Below are 27,490 nucleotides of genomic sequence, written 5' to 3'. Positions count from 1 at the left end.
ACATGTTTATACTGGACTTCTTTGCTCACATAAGGTTCACGGTGATTCATCTTTCAGAGATCAAAAAGCTGAAACCTTTTAAAAAGAGAAGTTTTGGTCATCTTCAGCCTATTTGTGTGCATTTAAATCAATACAGCCTCCAAAACGCAAGATTCAGTCATTTTCTACTCACCTGAACATCACCAACACCAAGCACGTTCCTGATAATCAATTCAGCTCCTCTAAACGTTTAGGATTTGGGTAATCATCTTTCCACAGGTTAAAAAAAAATCATTAAAATCTCTTTGAATGATGAGTGTTTTGGGTTTGTTTTAAGAAAATACAGAGAAGATAGTCAAAGAAATGACACTGTAAGACGGATATACAGAGTGATTTTTGGGCAAAGCTCTCCAATTCGTGCAACTCGTTTTTTTTTTTGTATCAGCGACATTCAATGAAATGCAACTGTTCAGGAAATGTTTGGGGTATTATTTCACATGGGTACTGCTCTCATTTCAGCCAAACATAGTTTTTTTTTCTTTTTTTTAAAAGAGCGCTTTCTACAAATATGATCTGTAGACATGAACAGTTACAGCAGATATTTACCAACAACAATCCTGAGTAAGAAATGCAAATCTACTGCAGCAACCACCCAACCCATGATGGATAGATTCTGAAATCGTTTAAATGTCAGTGAAGTATGTGTGTACTGACACCTACTGGTTCCGGGAGATGACAAGAGTACTGCATATGTGTCCTAAAGTACCTTTAAGAGTTGCTTGATTCAATTCATTTGTTCAATGTACAAAATTTCACTCTGATGAACAACTGTAGATAATCAGAGATGATCTTTTAAAAGATGAATCTTACAGGTTAGACTGAAGAGAACTATTGGTCCAAATAGTAGGTGGACTGTGGCAAGTCAAATTTTCTAAAAGTAGATCATGCATGTGAATAGTACTCAAAATACCATTTAGTTATGTGAGCATGTGTGATTTGCAACACGCACTTCATTAATGTGGATTAAAACGAGAAGGCAGTGTATTTGTACAATTCTCTTCGTCATTGTTGAAATTTACTACCTACTGGCTTTTAATAGCTGTGAAATCCAATAACCAATCTCATCATGCAGGAAAACGCAGAATTGAAGAAGCAAGCACCTCTTTTTGTTCTTTAACTTGAAGTACACTCTGTGATCGAGTAATTAAATGCGCTTGAAATAATAATCCCATGATCATCCGTCAAACCAACCGTTTATTCATGAGCATGGAGATAAGGACCACACGTGGTCTGCCAGCCAACAGGTGCAGTTCCGCCTTATTTTATGTTTTAACCAAAATCGTGAGGGTTGCTTTTCAATGACCCAGCTCGCAAACAAATACATCTAAAGAAAGCATAAAGTTGAAGGTGGACAGTGTTAATAAGGTGAGCAGAAATAACTTGATGGGTTAACTAAAGAGGCAAGACGTTTTGATTGAGATCATGAGAACTGCGGTTACATCTTTTAAATAAAGTACTCACTGAAGCGAATGTAGGATTATCAGTTCACATCCCATCAGTCACTACCATGAGGAGCTTGTTTGATTTCCCACTCTTTAGGTTCCAAGCGGGAGGCCCTCCTGTCAGAAACGGGCTGTGAAGAGGAAGTGGCTGGTAAACGAACAGGAACCCCGACTTCCTCCATGCAGTGTGGATTTATAGCAACCTCTCTGGCTGCACTTTAGGGATAGGACATGAGAAACTCCTCATGAGAAAGCTGAGAACATGTCACTTTGTGTTATGTGTTTATGACAGCCCCCCCCTCCCCACTCAAAATCTTTATTCCTCAAGAGCTCCTGCTCAGAAAGCAGAGACCCATATTTGATGTACACATGAAACGAAGACGAGGGCACTGAAATGAGAGCGATGCCGATGCTGTACAGGCCGTCTGACCCGTGCAGAGCCAAGCAGGAGGACCGCCTCTCCCATCAGCAAATAGATTAAAACCAACTTGTTTATTTTTTGCCATTTGTTACCAGCTGTCGAGCAAAAGAATGTTTTGTTGAGACACAAGCACTGTTTTGCATCCGTCCTCTCCGGTTTCAACTCTTCAGAAATGTTCTTTGCAGAAAAACAAAAGAAACCTGAACACAACTTCAGTTGAAAGGATTTAAGTTATAGCAATACGCACACTATCAAGTGTACAATTTGTCAAGGTTCATTTGATTCTAATAAAATACTTTTTTTTTTTTTTTTTTTTTTAAACCCATATACATTTCATATATTTATCTTTTTGGGGTATATGGCTCCAAAAATAGACATTTAAATCATAAAGAGAGGATGGGAGGATAAAGGGAAGAGAAATAAAACTACAAAAGCTACGAATGGTTGTCTGCCTTCCCCGAGGAAAGAGAGTAGACGGAGGAACGAGAGCGAGATAGTGAGACGTGGCGAAGGAGAGGGAGAAAGAAAGAGGGGGAGAAAGAAGAAGCTGGGGAGTTGGGAGGGGGATTGGCCAAGCTATACAGCGCAGTATGACACCCACTTTAGCTCATTACACACGTACAGTCGTGATCAAGGCACAGGGATCTTCTAAAAGTTTTTGTTTTTTTCAATAAAGTTGTACAAAATAATACATTTTACAGTCTGTACAAGAATAATAGTTCAGCAGTAAAGTAAAGACAGACTTACAAAGGAGCAGGAGGTTAGGGAGGAAGGAGGAATGATGGAGGGAGGAATGGCAGGGAGGTGCGAGCAAGTTGTTTGACCACGAGTTTAAAAGAAGGAAAAAAAAAAAAAAAAAGTCCCGCTTGTTGTCATCAACTTCATATATAATCTATATATGTAATTTTTGGGATCATCATACTTTATTTTCTCTTAAAACAAAACAAAAAAAAAATTACTTCCAGGAAATTAAAAGTGCAAATGGGGAAGGAGGAGGTGGTGAGAGAGAGGAGATGATGAGAGAAGGTGAAGGTGGTGGACAGCAAGTTCAACTGTCAGAGGAGAGAAAGAAAGAGAGAGCGCACAGGGCACAATGGCACAAAGTCTACACAGACAGAAACAGCTGTGGAGACAGTAAAACAGGATGACAGTTCTTTTTAACTTATATGGTACGGTACTGCAGAAGGATGCGTTTTGCCCTCCATTCAAGTCCCATAAAAGTTGGTATTGTTTCTTTTTTGTTTTTAAATTCAATAGACCCTCCTCACTTGTTTTTTTTTCATTTCCATTTTTCCTTTTTTTTTTTTTGTTTTTTTTTTGCTCCACAACCAACAAGGCAAAGTCAGGTGGCAAAACAGTTATGTGGAGAAGTCGTTGTCGTCCTCGTCCATCGTGGCCACGCTCCACATCAGAGCGATTGGGACCGCAGTCGGCTCTGTCCCCTTCCTGTGAAGCTCCGACTCCATCAGCCTCCACAAACACACCAGAGGTCCGTTCATTCTGCTCCTTGCCGTTCAGTCTTCAAGCGCCGGTCGGGATAAATCGCCGGCACCTTGACAAACCGGGCCACCCGCCGACAGATCAGCACATTTCGGGATTCAAACCCGCGGCGGCGCAGTCCGGTAAGAAGCAGGTGTGATACATTTGTGTGTGCGAGCCGAGCCTGTAGTTGGATTTAAAAGTGTTTGTAGGTGATAGGAAGGTTTGGTGTACATGGTTTGAGTTTAGTCCTGAGCACAGTGCTTGTGTGTGTGTGTATTTTGTTTTTTCCTGTTTCCGTAAGATACAGTGTTCAGTTCATCTGCTGTGACATATTTATTTCTCTATTTGCTGTAATTCAACAGTTATCTCTTTCCCAGTTGCACTGGAGTAGTAGCTCTCTTAGTTTTCATCCCGATCTCATTAACAGGGATGTCGCACAAAATCGAACGCGGCTCAAACCCTCCACGCTGCAGAACACTCAGTCCGAGCTGGGCCGCTGTGGGGTCTTTGAAAAGTGTGTGTGTGTGTGTGTGTGACAATGCTGAAAGGTGAGGGGCTGGGAGTATGGCTGCATGTGGATAGAAGAGTCTCTTTATGCGTTAGCCCCTTAAACCCTTCCATTAAAATAGCTCTTTTCTACAACATGTAGGGAGTTTGCATCAGGGGGAAGTTTTGGGTTCAGTGTGTGTTTGCTGTAACTGTCTGTGTGTGTGTGTGTGTGTGTGTGTGTGTGTGTGTGTGTGTGTGTGTGTGTGTGTGTGTGTGTGTGTGTGTGTGTGTGTGTGTGTGTGTGTGTGTGTGTGTGTGTGTTGAGTGTTTAGGCCCCCGTTCTGTCACAAGAGCTCGCACAATTCTGTGGAAGAGGGGAGTTCAGAGACTCTGGGGTTTTTTGTGGTTTTTTTTTTTTTCCATAGTCCGATCTGCTTTGAAGGTTTTTGACCAAACAACTCTCGTCTCCCCATCACAACAGCTCGTACTGCCGCAGGTGCATCCGCTGGATGATGTCTCGACAGTCGTTAAAGACGCGGCGGATGTTTTCTGTGTCCACAGCGCAAGTGAAGTGGGGGTAACAGTAGTGCCTCCCATCGCCGCTTGCTGTGCTGATCCTCTGCAGAAGGAGAGTGGAGACCATGTGATGCCTTACTGCGCATGTGCTGAGGAGCACAGTTCTTGTTTTTAACGAGACATCATTACAATTCTATGATTAAGTTAACGTAAGCTAGACATTGACAACAAATTCCAGGAAAAATAAACTTGTGAACTCACCAGGAACTCATCTCTAATGAAGTACTTTGCTCTAGTCACACGTGGATCCTCGCCGGGTTCGGGTGTTGCTGTGAAAAGAGAGAGAAAAAAAATGTATTAAGATACCAACTTGGAGACATTTCAGCTCAGGTGGGGTCGACAGAAAAACTTCTCAGACGTGTGTAAAATATATTATTAGCACTCTGGAATGTAAACAGGGGTGATGTTGGACGGGGAGATGTGCAAGTCTGACACCAGTAAATGGATTTTCTTTGTACATAAGACTTTTTACTCTGTTAAAAGTGAAAATAGCTACAAAACATGTCTGTTTTCTCTGCATTTTGGGGGTTTATCTACTGCAGGGACTGCTAAACCAGCATCAATATTATTAGCTGTTTTTAGGATTTTCCTTTTGCAGTGAAACGATAACTCATCATGGACACACGGCTGCACAGCAGAAGAAAACAAGTGATTTTGATTTGATTTGATTCCAGAATCTACAGCAGACCTGTACTTATACCAATTTTTACTGAGAATTTCTTGTGTCACAAAAAATAGAGACATAATGGTATTCTTTCACACCAGATGCCCTTTTCATTTGAAAATGTTTGAGGGTAGTTTGGGGTGTTTGGTCACATGGCTGCTTCAGAAGTGAATCCAACAAATCCTCACAAAAGAAGAACAGCAATCTGGAGGTCAGTAATTAACTTCATTAAACTGAAATAAGACTTCTCACCGTCATCGGGTGTAGTGTAGCGAGCAAACTCAGGAAAGTATTCCTCGATTTTGGACTTCCCTGCCAGCACCTTGTCTGCTAGCAGGTCCTGCTTGTTTAGGAACAAGATGACTGAAATGGTCCGCAGCCACCTGAGGAGATCAAAACAAAGTGAACGCATGTTCAATGTATGTCAACAAATCACACAGTCAGAGGCTTCAGCAATCTTCAGTTCAGCCATTTTTGTTTTCTTAATCACTACTACAACTTGTTTTGACTTGTTGCTTTGGAGGCCCTGCACTTTATGGTGTAATACTTCGGCACAAAAAATAAGATGAGAAAGATTCCCAGTTGTGTCTGCAGGCTCGATCGATAAGTGCAGTTACAATTCTTCTGCTGAGTACATGCTAAACAGTTTGAGGTAGATGCTTCTGCACAGGCAGACACGTGCCGTAGCGTCTCCTTACCTGTTGTTCCAGATGTTCTTAAAGAGGTTGAGGGCTTCCTGTAAACGGTTGGTCTGATTGTCCTCTCGGATCACCATGTTGTAACTGCTACTAGCCACCACGAAGATGATGGCGGTTACGTCTGAGGACGAGGCAGAAACAGAGAGGCTTCAGATGCACTGGAACAACACGAGATTCAAGCACAATGAAGGGACGGGCAGATTTGAAGAAGTTACCATTAAAGCACTGAATCCATTTCCGACGTTCGTCTCTTTGACCACCAACATCAAACATGCTGTGATGAAGAAACAGAGTATAATAGATGTGAAATACTGCCATCGGGTGGAGAAGCTACACATTTACAGCATACCATGAACCACAGCACATCTTTGTCACTGCTGGTTGAGTCTTAAGAAATCACTGTGTACGACGTAATTCACGGTCAGTGGTTTTACTCACTGGAAATTAACTTTGTCCACTTGGAATCTCGTCTCAAAGATCCCCGATGTCAGTACTCTGCACCGCAGCAAGTCCTGGTGACAGGGACGGAAAGTGGAGAAAAACTGTCAGGATGGTTAAGAGAAATCAGTGGGAGTCTGAATGCTGACACTAAACTATCTGGGACGACACAAACTGAATTTGTGTGCTTAACAGATTTGTTATTCAGGGTGAATGTTGATGTGGTGGCTCGTGAGCATCCTAAGGAAAAACGGCACTGCAGTGCAGGGCTAAAGGCGTTCTTCATGAAACACCAATATGACAAAACAGCAGATTAGAGAACTGTGTGTAATGCAAAATGAAGTGTGAAGACGCTCACCCACCTGATCTGTGGGAGTGTAGTCACTCTGTTTCACAATGTCAATCTTATCTAGAAAGCTGAAGGAAGAAAAAGAGAGAAAGAAAAATTAAGAAGGTGAGAAAACATATCTATATGTTATCAATCACAGAGTGGTCCCATAGTACATGTGCTCATACAACATCCCAACATGACAGGGTCCTTTTTGCTCGAGGGAGTAAAAAAACCTGTTTAAGCTTTAAAAAGCAACAAGTTCAATGGCAAATGGGAAATTGTCACAAACAAAAAATGTTTTTCCTCACAGGCTTGGGGGCTTTAATTCAGCAGACAGCTCACAACAGAAGCTAATAACACGACTCATAAAAAGTTTTGTATATTTGGTTTCTGGGTGAATTTCTGACCTTCTCTAAACTTTTGAATGCACGTGCTGAACTGTTCAAAGCTTTAGTACTTCTTGCTCGAAATTCACAACAGATGTTTGATCCATATATCGGTTGAATTAAAAGTGGTATTAAAACATTCCTCCTCGTCATGCTGTTCACATTTTAACATCAGACCGTTCTAAAAATGTATCAACAGGACCTCAACACTGTGAGGCTTCATACAGGATGTTCTCAGACAGAAGTGTCCACTGAGCTCAGTGTCACAGAGCGTCATCAGCAGGTGAAACAGAGCGACCGGAAGAGTCACAGAAAGACATCTTTTGTCCACATCCCACACTGATGACTGCTTCACAGTGAGGAGAGCTCTGTGGAACCAGATTATGGATACCACTCAACTCCAGGTATATTTAAGAAAGGTGAGAGGCGCCAAGTGTCACGCCAGCTCATTGGAAACTGGTTACATCAGTGTCGTCTGCATGCTAGACCACCTGCAAGACCACCAGGTGTCAACGTCTTGAAGGATCAGAGAACATTTTTGCTCTGAATAAAGTCCATTCAGGTTGAGCAGAACACAAAACAACGTCGCATCAGCCACTGTTGTCCCTAGACGAGTCTTTGGTGGTGTTGCAGTGTGGGCAGGTGTGTCTGGTCAATACAGAACTGCCCTACACTTTGTGAATGACACAGTGACAAGACCATACTACCTGAATAACATAATCAGTCCAGTCATTGTTTTGATGCTCAAGGCCACATGACAAGTTATTGATGCATTGACTTTTTTTGTTGTATACCCTCCACTGTTGTTGGCTTTCATCTCAATAGATACTTTGAAATCACCATTGCATGCCTCTACTTAAAAGGCCCACTCTCATGATAAATCACTGTTGCATAAAATGTTTACCTTTTCCATAAATTTGACCTGAAATGCAAAATAGCCCGGACTTGTTGTGAGTTACAGAACACATTGGTTGTTTTGATTGGTCTGTCCATAGAAGGAGTCATACTGTAATCTCCAAGTACAAACATGGTGAGACAACTGTACAGAAGAAAGAAAAGTGAACTCATACAGGTTCACAGAAATACTCATTTCAAATAAAGTGCGCAGAGAGAGAGAGAGAGAGAGAGAGAGAGAGAGAGAGAGAGAGAGAGAGAGAGAGAGAGAGAGAGAGAGAGAGAGAGAGAGAGAGAGAGAGAGAGAGAGAGAGAGAGAGGAGAGAGAGAGAGAGAGAGAGAGAGAGAGAGAGAGAGAGAGAGAGAGAGAGAGAGAGAGAGAGAGAGGAGAGAGAGAGAGAGAAGAGAGAGAGAGAGAGAGAGAGAGAGAGAGAGAGAGAGAGAGAGAGATGACAGAGAGAGAGAGAGAGAGAGAGAGAGAGAAGAGAGAGAGAGAGAGAGAGGAGAGAGAGAGAGAGAGAGAGAATAGTGGCTTCTGTCAGACATTACAGAGCAGATTTCAAAATAGCTCCCCAGCGCCCTGGCCTGCAGCACGGTTACCATGGAGACCCAACCACAGGCTCTATTAATAGTCTATCAGCGCCGATCTCGTGCAGTTGGAGGAGCTCCAGAGAGAAGACAGACAGACGGATGGAGAGGAGGAAGACAGAGGCGGAGGAGAAAAAAAAAGTAGGAGCAAGATGAGTTTGTGTTTTTTGTGGTTGTGCCAGCGAGAAAGAGGGAAGGACCGTGAAGCTGGACTGTACCATCTCAGCCATCTGAGGTCGGAAGGCGGGGGGGTTCCTCCTCACGTACACTATTAAAAGACCACGGTAATCTAAAGTTATACATGACTGAGTGCAATACTGGCCAGGGGAGATTTCCCTAAGAAAAAAAGGAAAAAGAAAACGTGTCGAGTCCAGGGATGAGCAGCAAAGGTATCCTCCTCAACCAGCACCCCTCCTCAACCAGCACCCTCCTCCTCCTCCTCCCTCCTCTTCCTCCTCCTCCTCTGAACATCCTCTGATCTGCAGATGACTCAGCCTCGGCCATGTTTGCTCCCAAACACTGCAAACTGCTGCAGTTACATGACTCCTTTACTATACATTCATTGTGCATTTTACATACCCTTGCCTGGGAATGTTAACTGGACAACACTCTGCAGGAAACCGTGAACAACAATCTACAACAAACTATTTGATTGTTGAGCTGTTGAGTTATCAGGACACCTCCATAGATGTAGATTTGCACGGGTGTTGCCTCGAAACATTGAGCAGTTGTTGGCATATGGGGGAACATCGAGCTCACGTTAGTGATACCTAAGCATTGCCTCAATATGTATATTTCAAACAATAGAAAAAAAACTAAACTTCTCTTAATCCTGGCTCACATAACAACTGGTAGTGGTATCCTGGAGCCTCCACTAGGTGTTCCCGAAGAGCCAAATTAGCACCTTTATGATTCTACATGATCAACCATGAACTTCTGTGGCAATGTAGTTAAGATTCGTCAACTTTTTTCCATAAGTGGAAGTATATTAAAATACTGCTGCAAAACCAGAGTAACAGGTGTCTCACAGAGACATTTGTAAGTTGCATAATGCACAAATACACACCACAAACGTCTCAAATAATGGCAATATTAACTACAAGATTTGTTGGGGTTTACTAGTAGGTTTTATCTAAGGGCTACTGCCTGAACAAGCATGTGTATAAACTTTAGGTGAAATAAAACTTCATTTTCATTGCACCAGCATCATTATCCTGTACATGCATGATTAATTAAGAATTGGATGAAAATTTGTCAAAGTCTGTCTTCCTGGATAACCATCTTACGCCACTGTGTCTGCACTGGCATAAATTTTGTGTAAATGTGAAACAGATCAGGTAGATTTCAAACATCCACCAATTCTGCTCAGTTATTTCCCCAGAGAACTCCCAGGAAGCGATCCCAAGCACTTATGGAAAATTAGGGGAAAAAGCACAATTTTAGGTATTTCTGGATACAGAAAAGCCAACATGTGACTCAGGATGAGTGTGACCCCTTATGATTTCCTACAGAAACTGATTTTTCTCGAAAGATAAAATATAACACTCCGATTAATGTTTAATTTATTTTTCTTAAAGGGATGAGCTTGCACTGTGATGTAGTCTCAAACTAAACAGTGTTAGCTGCTCTACCACTTCCTAGCATGCAACGTACTTGGACTTTGCAACAAATGGCACTTCCAAGAACAAGAGTTACTTACTATTGTGCACAATCAATTAGCTGGTACTCGTTGGATCTCTCGTAGCACGCCCGGACGCCCTCATCCTGCCACAGTGTTTTTGCATGATCGTAAAACTCCTGAGGAGGTACAAAGGAAGACACAACAAAACAATTAATGACACGAGGCAGAACTCAGAACTGATGAAGACAGAGCAAAGGAGTCAGGTTTATTCTCTTCATGCATGGTATATTCAGTTGTGACATGATTTGGTTTGAATCACTGTTGAACAAACCAAACAGGCCACACACCAGTGCAGCCACTCAAAGACAAACAAGCAGAAGATTTTCTGATTCATGACTGTATTTTACACCAAATTTGATGGAGGAATGAAAAGAGGATAGGGTTGTCTGTTGTCTGTGACGTGTTTATCTGAGGGCAGCGGGTGTTCGGCATTTTTGTTGACACCACACGCAGTGTACGTTGTGCCTGGGCGACGCCTGTGTACATATCTGCAAAGGTAAATAGGGGTGGAGGCAAAGAGAAGCACCATGCTGCTATTCACAGAAGGCCTGTGGGAAATGCCGAGGAACGGCATCGATGAGGCACTTCACTTCTAATGTTCCTCCGTCTGCATCAACAACAGGTATTATGTGCAGATTTTATTTCAGGGAAAGTTGGAGGCAGCACAAGAATCAAGGTAGTGCACCTTCACTCTGAGTCCACTCAGAGTGAAAGTGCAAGAGCACTTGTGGTACATTATGTCAGACATGCAAGAATCACAATAAAAGACAACTACAAAGACAGGAATCAAACCAGGCCCCTCTTATAAATATACATAACATGTATATTTATAAGGCAGATGTTTTGAAAAGTATTTGTGTCGGGAAACGGAATATATACATTTATACTTTGAAAATGTACACAATCTACAACATTGTGTTCAGTGTGTGTGTGTGTGTGTGTGTGTGTGTTCCCTTGCTCTTCTACCTGTAAGGTCTCGGTTGCTTCCCTGCAGTGACTTGCATGTTTGACACCTGAACTAAAGGACTTCATCAAAAGACACACAAAGCAGAAGTAGTCTACAGCTTTTTAGTTGTGTAACGTTTGCAGTGCGAGACATACAAATGTCAGAGAATGTCACCTGCTTTACTACAACTGAACTTACAATCTAGATGTTGTTCTAAACATATCTGATGACAGTTCCAGTGTTGTAATACTGGAGTTAGCAAGAAAAATGCCCTTACTGGCAATGTCTGCAAGGTAAAGTATGATGATATGAATCCAAGAAGCCTGTATGACACTAATTGGTAGGTTGATCAATAAATCATTTTTAGTTTCAGACGTAAAACTAACATTCACACATCTTGTAAGCATCTGTAAAGAGGAATGACAGTGACTCAGGGTGTTTTGTACGTGCAGCGCTGTTCAAGTTAATTAGCAGACACTTTGTGTTGACATCTGTAAAGTGATGCAGGCCAAACCCAAGTTACTTCCTCCTTGTAGATGTGGGATTTCTCAGGCTCGTACACACACACTCGCAGATGTTCCTGTAATTGTCTTGATTTATATTTGACGTGGTAGTGAAGTGTTTTGCACTGTCAACTCATGGCAAGAAAAAATGGGTGCGAATTTGGGTTTTACTCGCTTCCTCCCATCCAGGCCAGTTGATGACTTCTCACTGGTGTATTTAAACTTGTGAGTAGTTGTGTGTCTTTTTGTGATAGTCTTGTGATCTGTTTTAGTCCATTTCTACTTTGGACAACAAAGATATCGATCGATGATAGCTGGAGGGAGTCATTCAAGGCTGTGTAGTTACTCTCACATTTCCTGCATTTAGACGATCAATGAACCTTGTAGCAATGTTTACTACATAGGAACAAATTAGTTTATAAATAGCAAAACTAACTTGGGTTTGTACAAGGAGCTACCAATAAAACCATCTATCCCAAAAGTTTCTGACCAAAGATAGAGTTAATGTTCCCAAAAAATATGCAGCGGAACCATTTAGACATTTAAGGCATGGTACTGATTGATGAAACACTCATACATGACCATGAAGCGCTGGTCTTAATCATCATGTATATCTATCATTTCCTTTATAATGCAAGAAATAGTAAGCCCATCAGCCCAGTGACGACCCCCCCCCCACGAAAATCATTGATGAAAAATAAAATGCAATCAATTATTGTTCAGGCATGTTGTTTTCTATGATAAATTATTCAAAACAGCAATGTCCTCCTTAGAAACGACAAATTCACCAATACATCTAGTATATTTTTTGCAGTTCCATTCAGTTAAAATAATGTCGTAATCAAAAATGGGCGTAGGTCTTTGTTGATCTGCTGATGACGCCCGTGAGTACACACCTTTCAGTTCTCTCTCTCACACACACACACACGCACGCAGATGTAGATGCAGATCGCGATTTAAATACACCCTGTTTTACAACGTGGAAACTATGCAACGCTCATCATAAACAAGTCAACCAACCAAAGAGATTGAGCCAAACCCCAATCGTATACAAATAATTGCTTCCCCAACAGCACAGCATGAGTGGAATTCATTGAGCAGCAGGGTGATTCAGTGGTTAAACAGAGCATCCCGGATGTGAAAACTCCCACATTAGATTCCTGTAATAGCTGATGTGCTGCTAATGAATGTCCATTGAGCAAGTCTGTCATTTTCTGTCTCCTCACCAACTATAAATCACTCAGGATGAGAGTGCAGGCTCACGAGTCATCACGTAAATGAATAAATACATGAATGTTTATGGTAAAGACCTTGATGTTTCACATGTTCAGTGATCATCAGCCATAATAACGTTTTTGTTGTTGTTTTCTATGTTTACCTTTAGCGCACTGACGCACCCAGTGGGGCTTTACTATCGTCCCACAATAAAAGTGCAATGCAAGGTGCGTGAACACGATTGGGTTCCACTGTGAGTTTATTATCTTCTATATCGACACATGGTCATAGTGAGGGAGGGGAAAGAGTCGCCACAAGCTTGAGATTGGAAATCCACTCATTCTATCAAGTGAGTCACAGCAGTTGACAAAAGCCACAAGCTTCAAAGTTTATCATCTGTTTTGATTTGTAGGCATCAAATTAACACCGATTCGCAATTATTATTTTTTCTTTTTTTACAAAAGACTAAAATTATGAACCAGAATATATACACAATCATTTTTTTTCCCCCCGGGACGCTGTTTAATTGTCTGTTCTGTCTCTGCAGCTTAGAAATGCAGCAAACCTGGGAAAAAAACAAGATCATCCACTATTCTTAAGAAATCTGTTAAAAAAAAAAAAAAAAGTGTTTTCTATGAAATTTTTACAATTTGCTTGGTGTTATGGCGTGCCAGATGGGAGCCGGTTTTGGCCCATGGGCCTCATGTTTCACACCCCTGCCTGAGACTATTGTTCAAAGAAAGTTCTGTTCTGCATGACAGCAAATTATGTTTACAGAGTGCTCATTTATAAACAGATATGTGCTTGAAGAAAAACTAAAATAAACAAAAAAAACCCTCTCTCTATCTTTTATGATGTAATGCTTCCTCTCCAATACAACTTTTTTCTCCTCTTTCCAGTAACTCTCAGATTATAACAATTAATCCACACAACTGGGGGACTCGAAATTCTGAGATACGACATGTGACACTTGTGACGACTTCGAGAAGATCAGAGGAATAATGCACTGTGGAGGTTTTACTTTCTTTTGAATAAAAAAAAAAAAAACTGAGCAAGCAGATCTTTTTGAATCAACATACGGTTTGTATGACAGAAACTTGCTCAAACTAGACATTTCCCATAACAACATCAAACCCTTTAGACTGTTTGGACACAGGAGAAGCACTCTGGTGCTTGACGTTTATTACAAATACTAACTCTGGAACCTCATGACACAAACTAATGCACTCATTATCAGGTGGTTTAAAATAGTGGTTTTACCTCACCACATGGAAGAACAACATCCACTGTGTCTATTTCTATTTGAGGTTGTTTTGTTTTTTTAGAACTCTTAATCTTAACACCACTTTACAGTACCATCATTGTTTTTTTGACTCTTATAACTCAGCTCAGCTTTCCTTTCAGAAACGTGAATGGGAGGTTAAAAAACACAAAAACAACAGATCTGATCACAGAAGAAACCGAACAAATAAAAACAGACTATGAAAGTAGTCTTTAGTTTCTAACATGTGTTGTGACATGTGATACCAAGGATCTCCTTTTTAATCCCATATCGATCCAATAAAAAGTATCGCTGATACTGATACGACAATGACACTTCGTAACCCTAAACTTATGAGTTAAGAGAAATTAGTTAAGAAAGATCTCTTTCAAATTATAGCCATTATCTCATCTCAGGTTCGAACATGACTGTGTTGGTGGTCAGACGTGGTCTGAACACATCTCAGCCTCAGACATGACACTCTTGAGTGACAGCACACAATATGAGCATCACAAGTTACATGTAGAGAAAAGAAAGAAAGAAAAAAAAAAGGCTAGGCCAACCAGCGGGAAAAGGGACTGAATTGATAAAACTTGAGTTGACAATAGACTTAATGATATTTTAACAGGGCACTCGCTCCAAATATGGATATGCATGTCATCAGAAGTATCAATTTTTTCATATCAATCTGCCTATCACTAATTGAAATGTACTAAATTGGGGTGGCAGGGTTTCGTTGGTAGAGCGGTTGTCTCCCAATCCGAGGGTTGCAGGTTAAATTCCATCAATTCTCTCAGTGACAGTGCCTTGCATGGCAGCAGCCTCCATTGGTGTGTGAATGTGTGTGTGAATGGGTGAATGTGATTAACAATCTAAAAGTGCTTTGCAGGCTTTTTCACTCAGTTGAAAGACACAATATAAGTGAAGTCTATTTAAAAACTCTCACATTATATGGGAATGTTCATTTTCATATGTGAACTATTTCAATGTTATTTCAATCTTACTATGCTAAACTATCAGCTGTGTATCAAATAAGAGTGAATGTAGCGTTACGATGACATGGACTGCACATGGTGGTGGCAGGGGAGAAATCAAAACATAATCAGTCCCATCACTACATAAAATTAGCAGCTTTTCCTCTGAGGAGAATCTGAGTAAGCTGAAAATTGAATTGTTTGTAGCCTCATAGGATCAACAGTGAAACTCTGAGGTTTAGTCTCCTGGCATGGACAATTAGTTAATGGGAATACCCCGGTGAGGGTTGTAGACGTTGGCAAACATTCCCCTCTGAATCACCTGTGAACCTCAGTGATGTCATCTGGGACTTTTCTGTCGCACACACACGCGCACGCACACACACACACGCTGAGTTGAACGTTACCATTGCTCCAAATTTAAATAGACAAAGCTGAATTAAACCACAGCTCTGAAACGACACATTTTTTTGTCCATTAAAATATGAAATACAAAACAGAAAATACAATGAACACAACACACTACTGTGTATTTGATTCTGTGAATCACTGTCAAGAGTGATGATCAACCCATCAGAAAGACGGGTGTTTTCTGGATGTTTAAGTCATTTAAGATACAAAAATGGTCAAACGATGTTCTTGGGGTAACAGCGAGATGAGGTGTCACGAAAGGATTAACAAAAGGGTTTATTGTATCCTATTTTCAGAACCCAGACAAAACATGAACAAATTTCTCTAAAACAAACAAACAAACAAACAAAAAAAAAGACAAATATCTTGTTAGCAACAGTAACTAAAGAGGGAGGGGCTTAGTCAAAGGTCACTTCACAACTTTAAATATTTAGAGTCACCAATTAACCTCAAACACGTGTTTGGACAGTGGGGGAAAACTGGAGAAACCCTGAAGTAACCACGGCACACAGGAAAGCTCCTGAACCGGGGACGTCGTTAGCGTCCCTACGGTCGCCCACATGAGACTAAATACAGTTTCTGACGAGACTTCAGACTCCGCGAGTGCACACAGGTTCTACTCACAGATGGAAACTCAAAGTCTTTCTGGTTGACGAGGTTGAGAACGTATTCGATCCGGTACTGGTTGTCTGGACAGGCCAACTGCACCGGCGGTGTTAGGGTGCTCATGGCTGTTACTATGGTCTGTTGAAAACACACATGTACAAAAAAAAAAAAAAAAAAAGAAGAGAAATGCTCATGAGTATGAAACAAAGAAACACAAGCTTACAGCATCTTTTTTTCATTGTTGTTAAAGTAGTAAAACATATCCTAGATCACAATGACACTTACCTCGATAGCCTCTTTAATATTATTCTTGATGTCCTGAATTTTCTGCTTCTTTTCTCTGAAACACACAATGACAGTCAGGTTTAAGACGTTCCTGTCCAGCAAGTAACAAAAACAAGAAATATATTGTTGCGTTTGCTTTGCGAACATAAAAATTTATTATCTTTGTGTTTTCAGTTATATATCGATGTGATCACTTTGTACATGTGTCGTGTTTCATCTAGGTTAACTTTCCTGTGTTAAAGGGGGTGTGAGGATGGCAAGTAAATCCATGTTATGTGCAGGAGAAAAACCTGGTTGGCACCAAAGAAAACAGACAAAATTCACTTTTCTACATGCCTACAGCTTTTCTGTGCTGCGACACATTACAGTCCTCGCCACAAAACGATAGGGAATAATGTTCCTTAATAATCTGATTGTGGACTAATATTGAAGCGCTGTCAAATACCATTCAACAGGACAGAATCTCAAACAACAAAAACTGTACAGTCTGAATTTTAAACACATACAAACAACAGCTTCAAAAAGGAGTCATAAAAGTAAAAAAAAAAAACCCAAAATACATTAGATTATATAATTTACAAAATAAACAAAAAAACTATTGTGTCTGAACGGTTGGTAAAAACACTACTTCATGTTTTATATCTGCTGTAGTTTAAAATACCTGCGTTAACTTATTACAAAAAATACTAAAAAAGAATCCCATGTTACTGTGACACGGTGCAAAAACAGAGCTGTGCATTAAGCTTGTTTTTGATCAGAAAGGGTAAACAGACCTTCATCGGCACGCGAGGTAGAAAAATTATGTCTGACTGCCGTGAAGGAATCGCTGTGTTGTACAAGACATTTGGACTCTGTGTGACAGAAATGTTTCTAATAAAGGCAACCGGAGAGCCAGTTAGTCTATCTTTCACCTTGAGCCGGCCAGGACAACAGCGCATTGTGTTTACAATAGTTGTGTGTCAGTGACAAAGGGCGAGACGGGCCTCTCAGTTGTCTGCTCCTTTCTACTGCCCCCCCCCACTCCCATTCAGGCATAATATGCTGCGCAGGTTCACATGCAGGCAAGACCTCTATCGATTGAAGATTTAGGTGCAACACATTTAATATGCACATTTATTAGATCACCAATAGCAGCATGACTGTTCTCTTCATCTAAAAGGTTAAATCTGTGAAGGCCTCACTGCAAAAGTGTTTCTGCAACACCTTAATGACAATCTACACAAACAGATCCCACACCATTGCAGCCTTCTGAGCGCTTATGAGCTCAGACCACTCTTAAATCTCTCACATATAACATTTGTCTTCAAATAGATAAAATCACAAACACCAGATGGGCATTACATGAAATGTAATGTTTCTTTTTGGAGCTCGATAGAGCCAAAGTCGTAGTTTCACATGCATGGCAACGTCTTGTTCCTCTACGTTTGGTATCATTTAGCATAGTGTATAAAAAAATGGGATGTGGCTGCATTTTTACTCCAAATTATTAGAAAAACTACCCAAGGCCACTGTACACCAGGAAAAAGAGGAGCGAGACAGAAAAGACTGGGTAAAATCTCACTTTATTGGGTTAGGAGGGAGCGAGAGCCATTTTCAACCTGATCTTCATTAAAAATCACATGACTGAATGTGTGTGCAAGAGTGAAAACACTTGCTTACTGTGTAGTTAAAACAGTGAGAGAGGAAGGCAACAAGACACGAGACTGAAGAGTTGTTGCAGAGATCCTGTGTGTCGATATGTTCGACATTTGCATTATTTCCTCTTAGCAGGTGAGTACTAAATGTCAGTGACTCGCAGAGCAAGTGTGAAATCAAACGAACAGCGTCAATAAAAGCTCTGTGCAAACCTATAGTCTTGATACATGATGCATAATCAAAAGCTTCTTCTGTGTCTTTAACAGCACAGTACACGTCATATAATTATCATCAGAAAATGTCCAACAAGCATATATATAAAAAAATGAGATATAAATTTAGTAAATAGAAAAATAGTTGAGAACTTAAGAATTTCCAGACTCACACAACCTGAATTTGATCTTTTAGCAGTTGTTTTCTCTATTCACCAAACTATAGTCGCAATGTGGCAGAACCGGAGATCCTCCAAAAGGAAAGGCACCTACACTCAGCCCTGTCCCTGAACGCCTCCTGTCTAGATGCATTAACAGCTGCTGCTCTGCTAAATGTGCTGCTCACTCATCACCGGATAACCATAAAGAACTTTATTTTTAATGCTCAGTCAAGTAAGTTAAAAAGGAAAACATTTGTTTGGAATTACCCTGACATTTTCTCCAACTAGATTGGTTAATGAATCTGTGCGTTTTCTGCAGTAAAAAGATTGTCGGACACGATCATATTATGGAAAAGAATGTGATTCAATGCGAGGTCACAACTGAAAAGGGGACGGCTAACTGTGAGGAACTCATAATTACCCCTGCACTCAGTAGTTCCTGTGTTTCTGTGTTCTTGTTTTTCTGCTTTTTGTGTTGACTTTATGACCACAGAATTTACTGCTTGGATTCAGCAATTAGCTAAATATGAGGCTTCCCCCCCCCGATTTTTTCCAACTAGAAATCTCAAAACAAGCCATGGTATCCGACCACCTCAGCGCTGCAGTGAATGGAGCTGGTAGTTTGATGCCTTGCCCAAGGGCAGCTCAGCAGTGATTGTTCATGAATATGGACAGCAGAGTCATTCATTCATCCATTCATTAATTTTTCCAAAACCACACCAGCAATTGGAACCAGCAGTCTTCCGGTCACAAGACAATTACTCCGACTTAACCACAACACTCCATCCATTCACACCAAACCTCCCGTCAGAAGTATTTCTGAGCCTTTTAACTCCCAATTTAGTGTATTTTCGTCCTGACTGACGAGTCAAACACATTGAAACGCAGAACTATGCTTTAATCATGTGAGCGTCCAACAGCAAGTGGCCGACAAGACTCTTACTTTGTTTTGAACAGATCTTTGTCCACAGATAATTTGTTATTACACTTTTGATCACACACACACATCTAAGTATTCCATATAACTGCACGAGGAAACAGAGGAGCCACACGAAGCCTGATGAACACACGTCGTCCTGACGAGTATGAACTGCCGTATTAAAGTACACAACTGTAATGACGATGCTGTCTGCGATGTGCATCTTGTTAATGGAGACAAGTTGGGAACACACACACACACACACACACACACACACACACACACACACACACACACACACACACACACACACACACACACACACACACACACACACACACACACACACACACACACACACACACACACACACACACACACACACACACACACACACACACACACACACACACACACACACACACACACACACACACACACACACACACACACACACACACACACACACACACACACACACACACACACACTGTTGTGGAGTCACGCGCTGGGTCATATGCTCTAGTCTGCCTTAGGTGCTGATTTTCTAGTTTAACCTTGCAAAGATGCTTCCATCTCCACCAATACGTGACCAGACGCCAACACAGGCAAGAGAAAGTTAAGGGTCCAAAAACAACACATCAGAAATGTAATGTTTTGTCAGAAAGAAGTCAGAGTTATTTGCAAAGCTACTGAATTTATGAAACTTATGAAATGTCTTCGGACAACACAATAGAGGGCGGAGACTAAATATCTTTGGGGTTTTCTTTGTATTTTATTAGATTTGAATAATTTATTACCATCCATCTTGTTATATATCATAATAATGACATTCTAGAAACATAATCCAGAGAGTTTAGACAAATATATAGACCTGTTATTAAAAAAAACCAAACTTAATTGTAACCAACTACTGGGTCAGCCTGACTGAACATTTGTGAAAAGAATATAGTGGCATTATATTTTGTTCTACTCCCAGTTTCATTGGACTCTAGTTGTTAATATTAAGCTAATACACAATATTTATGAGCTTTCAGTACATTTAATATCCATAATAAGCATAGTATCCCTTCAGAATTCATACCCTGCTTACGCCATTTTATAGAGTACTGACCTTTCTTTGAATAGAATATAAAATATTATCAACAGCTGCTGGTAAACATAGGTAATAAATAGCATGACGAAATCCTAGTTAGATGGTTTTACAACATACGGTCTGCAGTGATGACAACCGTGACGCTTTTGAAATAAAGCTGCTTTTATGATTGTAATTAATCCACATTATACTAAGAACAAAGTTGGGTCAAATGTCTGTTTTTACTAAATGATTGACAGTTTTGTTTCAGTCATGATTTCCTATAAAAAAATTTTTTTAAAAAAAGTAATAAAAAGGACCATTCTGTGTAAAGATATCATTTGTGAATTTTGGATTTAAAATCTAAGGCGAGCTCAGATCAATTACGCACCCACTTCATACTATACTGCATTTTTGGAATCACTGTCAGCCTATAGCTGGGAATTATACGACTATATAAGTTGTTCATGATATCAGATCATCCCGATGAATATACGGTTCATCTGTGAACTTTCTTCAAGTTGTTTGTGAGTGCCAAAGTGAACAATTACAGCCTTTACTAACAACACTGAGATTATTAAAGATGTTCAAGTCTAACATGTTGCGCGGATTTTCAAGGACATGTGAACCACCGCACTGGTCTCTGCTGGGGTCTGAGGGGACGAGCACATCCAGCCTGGAATTGAGGTTTTCCAGAAGACAGGTCTCGCTTTAGAGGGTAGAGCGCACAGCAGATACTGCTCAGGCTCCGCTGCTTGCAGGCCTCGTACTCACTCTGCATTGAAGCCGTTAACATGCAGGATCCTCATCTGCTTCACTATGGTGCTCTTTCCCGACTCTCCAGCTCCTGGAAGGACAAGAGAGAAAGTTAAACATCACAGAGTGAAGACAATAACACACGTGTTCTCACAAACACATACAGAAACAAGTTCATTTTCAATACCGCTAAAAATTATGAGTGCATCTTTTCTGCAGTGTACCTTATGAAAGCTTTTGATTTCAAAAGTTTAGGAATTGTTTTACACCAACTGAATTGCCTTGTGACATTTTTTTCCCCCCAGCAGCCCAAAATCTATTTAATACGCCACAGTGACTTTTTGGTGGAAACTGAAACCTGTGGAAGCAAGGACAGTGCTGCCGGTCAAGGCTGAAATAATAAACTGAATTTTCCCCCTTGATACTGAGACCACAGTTACACATTCACATGTTTAAAAATAACTCCCAGAAAAAGTTTAAGCTCTACCTGTAAAACATTGTTGAACAGAAATGTGTCAAACAGCCAAACTGTTCAGAAACATCATGCAAGATGCAACTTAGAATAAATATCACTGTGCTGTACCGACACACTGACGAGCCATAACGTTACAATCTGATCGGGCCTCTGAAGGTGGACTGTGGTACTAAGACGCTAGCAGCCCTGAAAGTTGGTTGTCCTCTTTAGATCAAATTTGTTTGTCTAGAAGGTCTCACAGAATCTGGATTGGACTGTGGTCAGGATAATTTGGAGGCCAAATCAACACCTCACACGGGTTGTGCATCATCATATTATAAAAGGTGACGGCCATCGGGGATCACGTTTCCATGAAAAACTCCACATAGTCTGCTATAAACTTGAAGTAGGTGGTACGTGACGGTGTAACATCCACTTGGATGGCAGGCCCAAGGCTTCCAGCAGAACGCTGTGTAAAGAATCATACTGCCCTGAGCAATGTTTCAGTTCAAGACCCAAAACAGTGAATGCACGAGATGACTGGAAAATGTGACCAATCGGATCAGACTATCTTCTTCCATTGCTGCATCGTCCACCTCAGATGATCATGAGCTCATTGTTGGTACAGCAATGCAGTTGTATAAACAACCAACTGTGATGCATTATGTATTCAGATGAAAATCAGCATTAACTCAACTTTTCCGTCACCAGATGTACATTTTGACAGTGCTGCCATGGGTAAAACAACCAGGAGGACTCTTCTCTCGTCTCTTTTTAGTCCTCAGACCACAAACTGGATTAAGAGTGGATCAGTGGAGCTGACTCACCAACTCCTAGGTAATGTGCTGCCCCCCATTGATTTGGAGGGAAATTAAACTTCTCAGAAAAGCCCAGCTTCAAAAAGTTTCCAAAAGCAGATTTTTATTGTTCAGCAAAATGAAACCTATCAGACATGTGAGACCTGACAGACAAATAATATAACCAAGCGCGTATTCAGCTTCAGCGTCAATGTCATACGGCTGATTTGACAAACTCTTGTCTCCTAACAAACTGACCCTTCAAATGTCTTGGCTTCAATCCCTTTTCAAATACTAACTGCTTTGTTCGACCAAACGACCAGCGTCGTAATCATTGTGTCCTAAAAGGAAATTGTGTCGTCAGGGTGCAAAAACAAGCTGAAAGAGATTGTCCACACTTAAAGGACAGATTTCTTTAGTATGTCAGTCATGAAAAACACATTTAGAGACAGGAAGATGCCACAGCACGATTTAATTCAACCTGCCTTCACTTTCACAGTGACGTTTAAGTTGCTGGACAGTGTCTGTCGCTGGAGTGTGTGTAGCTGCCCCCATCTCTTAACGTGTCATTTCAAACCTTCATGTACGTGAAGAGTGAGCAAACCTAAAGTTCAGTGTGGCTCACTAAGTTAATAACTCCTTGGATATGAAGCACTTTCATTTTAGCACACCTTGACAAGATTTTATATATTCAGACCAATATCTTTAGATGGGCTGTTGAAAAATAAAGTCGCTCTATTGGAAAACACAGCTTACTTACTGCAACTTAAAACAGACATAGCAGTGTTATTTATCACTCTTGTAAAAGGGTTCATTCATGACAACAATGAAGGTTTGTAGCTGAAAATCTGTCTTAAATATCATACGGAGGCTTGTGTTTGGATGTGCGTGCTTTGTTTTACAGTCCTATCATGATTAGATTAACTCAAAGAATTAGTTAATAACCCTGAACCTGGCGAAAAAACAAACAAACAAAAAAAACCACAAGCTCCTAAGAGCTGATCAGTCAAAAAAGTGAAATGCCTAACTCAAAAGAACTTGACAATGTGTCGTCCTCTGGCAAATTTGGCCAGATTTCCACCCAAGGACACAGATTTTTAGTGGCCACCCGGGTCACAGAGGAGTCAAGGTGTTGAGCATCTCAGTGTATCAGCACAAATGTGGTCAAGATGGAAACTTTTGCAAAAAACATGATAAAAGTGACATGCACATTGTATGGAAATGTCATCAGATGAGACTCAAAGGTCAAACAGGTTTCTGATAGGTCAGGAAAATAAACGTCTAACGTTTTGCATTGTGTTCACAGGTGGAAGCAGATGGCTGCTGGTAAATCTGGTATCCTTTTACACTCATGCCAAACTTCCTGACAACACAAGAGGCAAATGTGTATAAACTTTAACTGTACGGGCCGTCAGAGAGACGCTATAAACCTGGTGCAACACTGTCAGTCAATGTAGCATTCACTGCACGGGAATCACAGATAGCTGTCCAAATAGTTTGGCAGACACCCCTTTGTTGTGTGTACACAGTACTGTCCCATTAATTTGTAAACAATGTGGAGCTAATGCATTTCAATTCAAGTCCAAATAAATGTTAGCGATGCCTTTACCATCATGTTCATGTCTGTGGTGCACCATAAATGTCATTTGAAGGAATCTCAGGTCAAAATAGATATAATAGGACTTGTCCCGAATACAAATATTAAGACATTACTGCCGCTCATGTTTCCTAAAGTTGAAGATAAATTCAACAATAATAAAACAAGAAAGTTTAAAAATAAAAAGGGAGTTTACTGAACCCACAACTTATCCTCTGTATTGGTCATATTTTTACAAATACACCAGATGTGACTACATGAGTTAAGCTTTTAAGTCATTACTTTACTCGAAAGGCTCCATCGTGTACGAATGTCACATCTTGTGTCATGGCTGTAGTTGCCACACTTGTAAGCGAAACACACCCAGCTAAGACGAACCACAAACTTGTTAACATTTTAATTAGATTATCTAGTTAATCTATTCAAACTGACCACTTAATCCAATGATCAGTTCAAACTGTGAGTCTTAATTACACTGAGTAATATGAGTCAAAAGGCCATGCCACGAAAAAGACCTGAAAGACTAAGAAACCCCCCCCCCCCCCCCCCCCCCCCCAAAACAGACTCAATAAGTTCTGCTCAGCAAATAAATGGATAACATTTGTGCTTTGCAAAGACTGGCTAAGAACATTGCCTTATTTGTGGTCGACACTGTAACAGTTAAATATTGATTGTGTTATATCAGATCCTATCTTTTCCCAATATGGACACAAATAAAGCAAAAGATTGAGCAGACTCTTTTTTTTCACCTCCACTGGGTTTGAACTGAGAGTGACCCTTTTGTGCTTCATTTGGGTTTGTTCACTCTAAAAATATCTTCCAAAAGTATGCAGAAAGACAAATAACAGACTGTTGGGTCCACAGGTCTGCATTTAACTCAACCTAGAGGATTATATAATTGAAAGGAACTTTAACTAACGCCAGACATCTTTGTTTTGGTTTTCATGTGGGTCCCGTCCTTCTGCTCTCCTAAAGTCACCACAACTTCCTTCCAAACATAAATACCGGTGTGTCATACAAATGTGCACCCTCTGTCAAGTTGCATTCCTAAAATAGTCCAGTTTGCAATTTTAAAAAGAACACACAAATCCAATTTGTTTGAGGTACTGAGCCTGCGAGAGGACAGTCGGGGAGGGTACAGACGGAAGCATGGCAGGGAAAGTTAGACACTCTTATTTGTCTCTTATGTAACGTTGGAGACCCAGCCCACCTCCAGTTCACTCTCTCACACACACAACCACATGTGGAGTCTTACACATGTCCATTTCTTCATTTACTCACTTTCGGTGAGTGAAAACATCACAATTGGCCTACAGACATTCAAACTTGCATATATTGTGAAACTCTGATGACACCTTTAAACCTGCATGCATTATCAGGACTATAATGATTCCTCTATATAGTTGAACAGAAAGAAACAATATTTCGATAAAGTGAAACATACATGAGAAATCTCTAAATGCCCTCAGTTTGGATTGATTTGTTGTGATATGATTTACTCCACACGACTGTAACCTCTCAAACTGAGCAGTGGCGATTTGCCCAAGTGTATTTTGGTTGTTGGTAGTTGTAGGCTGCCAGTTTGACAGCAACATGCTGAAAAGCCAGCACAGTGCTGCATTTTGAGCCTGATGCAATGGCAAAGTCACACTGTTGACAATGTTTCCCCAAAACAACATCCCAGAAGGTTATGCAGGGAGGAAGCAAACCCAGAGGCCTTTCCCTGTGGAAGTACAGGCACAGAAAAGACATTCAATTAAAAAAAATAAAATACATAAAAGGGAGCCCAACTCACCTAGAAGTAGTAGTCTGTGCGTTGCTCTGTATATCTGTTTATCTTTTTGGAGCTGCTTCTCTATCTTTTTGTTTGCTTCTCTTTGTGCCTTCTCCTCATTTCTCTGGTCTTCGGTCTTACTGTTGCCCAAACAACCCATCTTCTCGCAAGAAAAAAGAAAAAAAAAGGGGGATCCAGGGGAGGAGGAGGTGGAGGTTGAAGAAGAAGTACTAGTGGAGGTGGAAGAGGAGGAGGAGGAGGAGAGGGAGGAGGAGGGGGACGTAGAAAGAAAAATAAATAAAATAAACTAGGCTAGATCCCTTGTTTCACCCACGGATTTGGCAACAATGCTATCCGCATTTACAATCGTTGTGGATTCTCGTCTTGATGCAAGAAAAAAAAAAAAAAAATAGAAAGAAAGCTGTCAGCAGTGTAGAAACTGTGTCCATAAGGCGTATTTTGCTGTCAGAGAGAAAGAGCAGGATACACGGAGGCCGCCACAGTCTGCTCGATCCTGCTTCACTTTTCTCGTTTTCTCTCCTTCCAAACTCTTTTCTCCCCCCCCGAACTGTAATCCACACCGTGCTTCAGGATACCAAAAAAAAAAAAAAGAAAAAAAAAGCGGGGTTTCACCTCAAGCGGAGGCAGAACAAACAGCCATAATTTGCATCTCCGAAAGCCCGGGTCTTGCGTCTCACTGCTGCCCGTGACAAGGCGCCCGACGCGGCGTGTGCGCAAGGCTCGCCCGTGCGGTGGCGCGGCTCGTTTCCACGTCGCCTCTCATCATAAACCTTCCCATAGGCGGACACTTCGAGTCCCTAGCTTAGTCCTCAGTCTTCGTTTGGCCAGGACAGCGGGAATAGAGAATAATACTGACACCCACCCCCCCTAAAAAGGAAAGAAAAGAAAAAACTAGCTACATGTGTGATATTCTCCCCGCTTCCGTCGTCATCCGGCTGCTTCTCATTCTCCGCATCGAATCGAGCAGAAGACGGTCCTGAAGTCCCTCCGCCACCTCCAACTCAACCAAAAAACATCCAATGTCCCCCCGATGTGTCCTCCTTATCTGTGATGACTGTGTTTTCTCTTCCAAAGGGCCTTCTCTCTCTCTCTCTCCCTCTCTCTCTCTCTCTCTCTGCCCCTCGCTTTTGTTGCTCAAATGTGTTATCAGCCCCTCACATCGCCGCCGAGCCTCCAAAACTGCGCACCGATACACTTTTTCCAAATCTCCGGCCGGGCTGCGGCGACTCCCGCGAAGAGCAGAGGCACAAAACAACACTTAGGGGGAGAAAAGAAAAAAAGAAAAAAAAAAAACGAAGGCAAAAGAAAAAAAGAAAACGTGACCGTGATGCGAAAAATCCCTCGAAATGTATCCACGTTTCTTGCAGGCGAGGAAGAAGAAGAAGAAGAAGAAAAAAAAGAAGCAACCCCCGCTGTCAGGCTCGGCTGTCGGAGCCTACATACGGCCTGTGAATGCGACGCACACGCGCTGTCAGACAAACACACATTTATAGATGAATATTCCTCCCGAATCCGAGCTGGGTAAACAGGCTACAGGCTTAACACTGCATGTGCGTTTACATTCACAAAAAAATAGGACACGAGGTTGTTGTGGCAGCACATTCCCACCGTGAAGGCCGCTCCCCTCCCGGCCGCTGGTCGAGGAAGGTGAAAGACAGGAATAACCAATTCTTGGAGGTTATTATTTTCTCTCGCGCTCTCGCTTTCTCTCTCCCCGAGATTAGTAGCCTACATTGAGGAGATAGACAGCGCTGAAGAG

At 41.2% G+C, this 27,490-nt stretch overlaps 1 protein-coding gene across 1 annotated transcript; it reads right to left on the bottom strand.

Annotated features, from left to right (window-relative positions):
- Window positions 1-532: 532 nt before the first annotated feature.
- On the bottom strand, window positions 533-27,490 carry gnas (GNAS complex locus). Its single transcript, XM_080469969.1, has 12 exons — window positions 25,732-27,490; window positions 21,107-21,179; window positions 16,331-16,385; window positions 16,064-16,183; window positions 10,148-10,245; window positions 6,612-6,666; window positions 6,250-6,323; window positions 6,027-6,085; window positions 5,812-5,932; window positions 5,366-5,496; window positions 4,651-4,718; window positions 533-4,492 (listed from the first exon to the last, which is right to left on the bottom strand). The coding sequence occupies exons 1-12, from the start codon at window positions 25,868-25,870 to the stop codon at window positions 4,346-4,348; spliced, it is 1,140 nt and encodes a 379-aa protein (XP_080326095.1). The 5' UTR covers window positions 25,871-27,490; the 3' UTR covers window positions 533-4,345.

This window comes from Lipophrys pholis (genome assembly GCF_963383615.2).
Source record: "Lipophrys pholis genome assembly, chromosome: 8".
Lineage (NCBI taxonomy): Eukaryota > Metazoa > Chordata > Actinopteri > Blenniiformes > Blenniidae > Lipophrys > Lipophrys pholis.
This window is presented reverse-complemented; position numbering and strand designations above follow the sequence as displayed.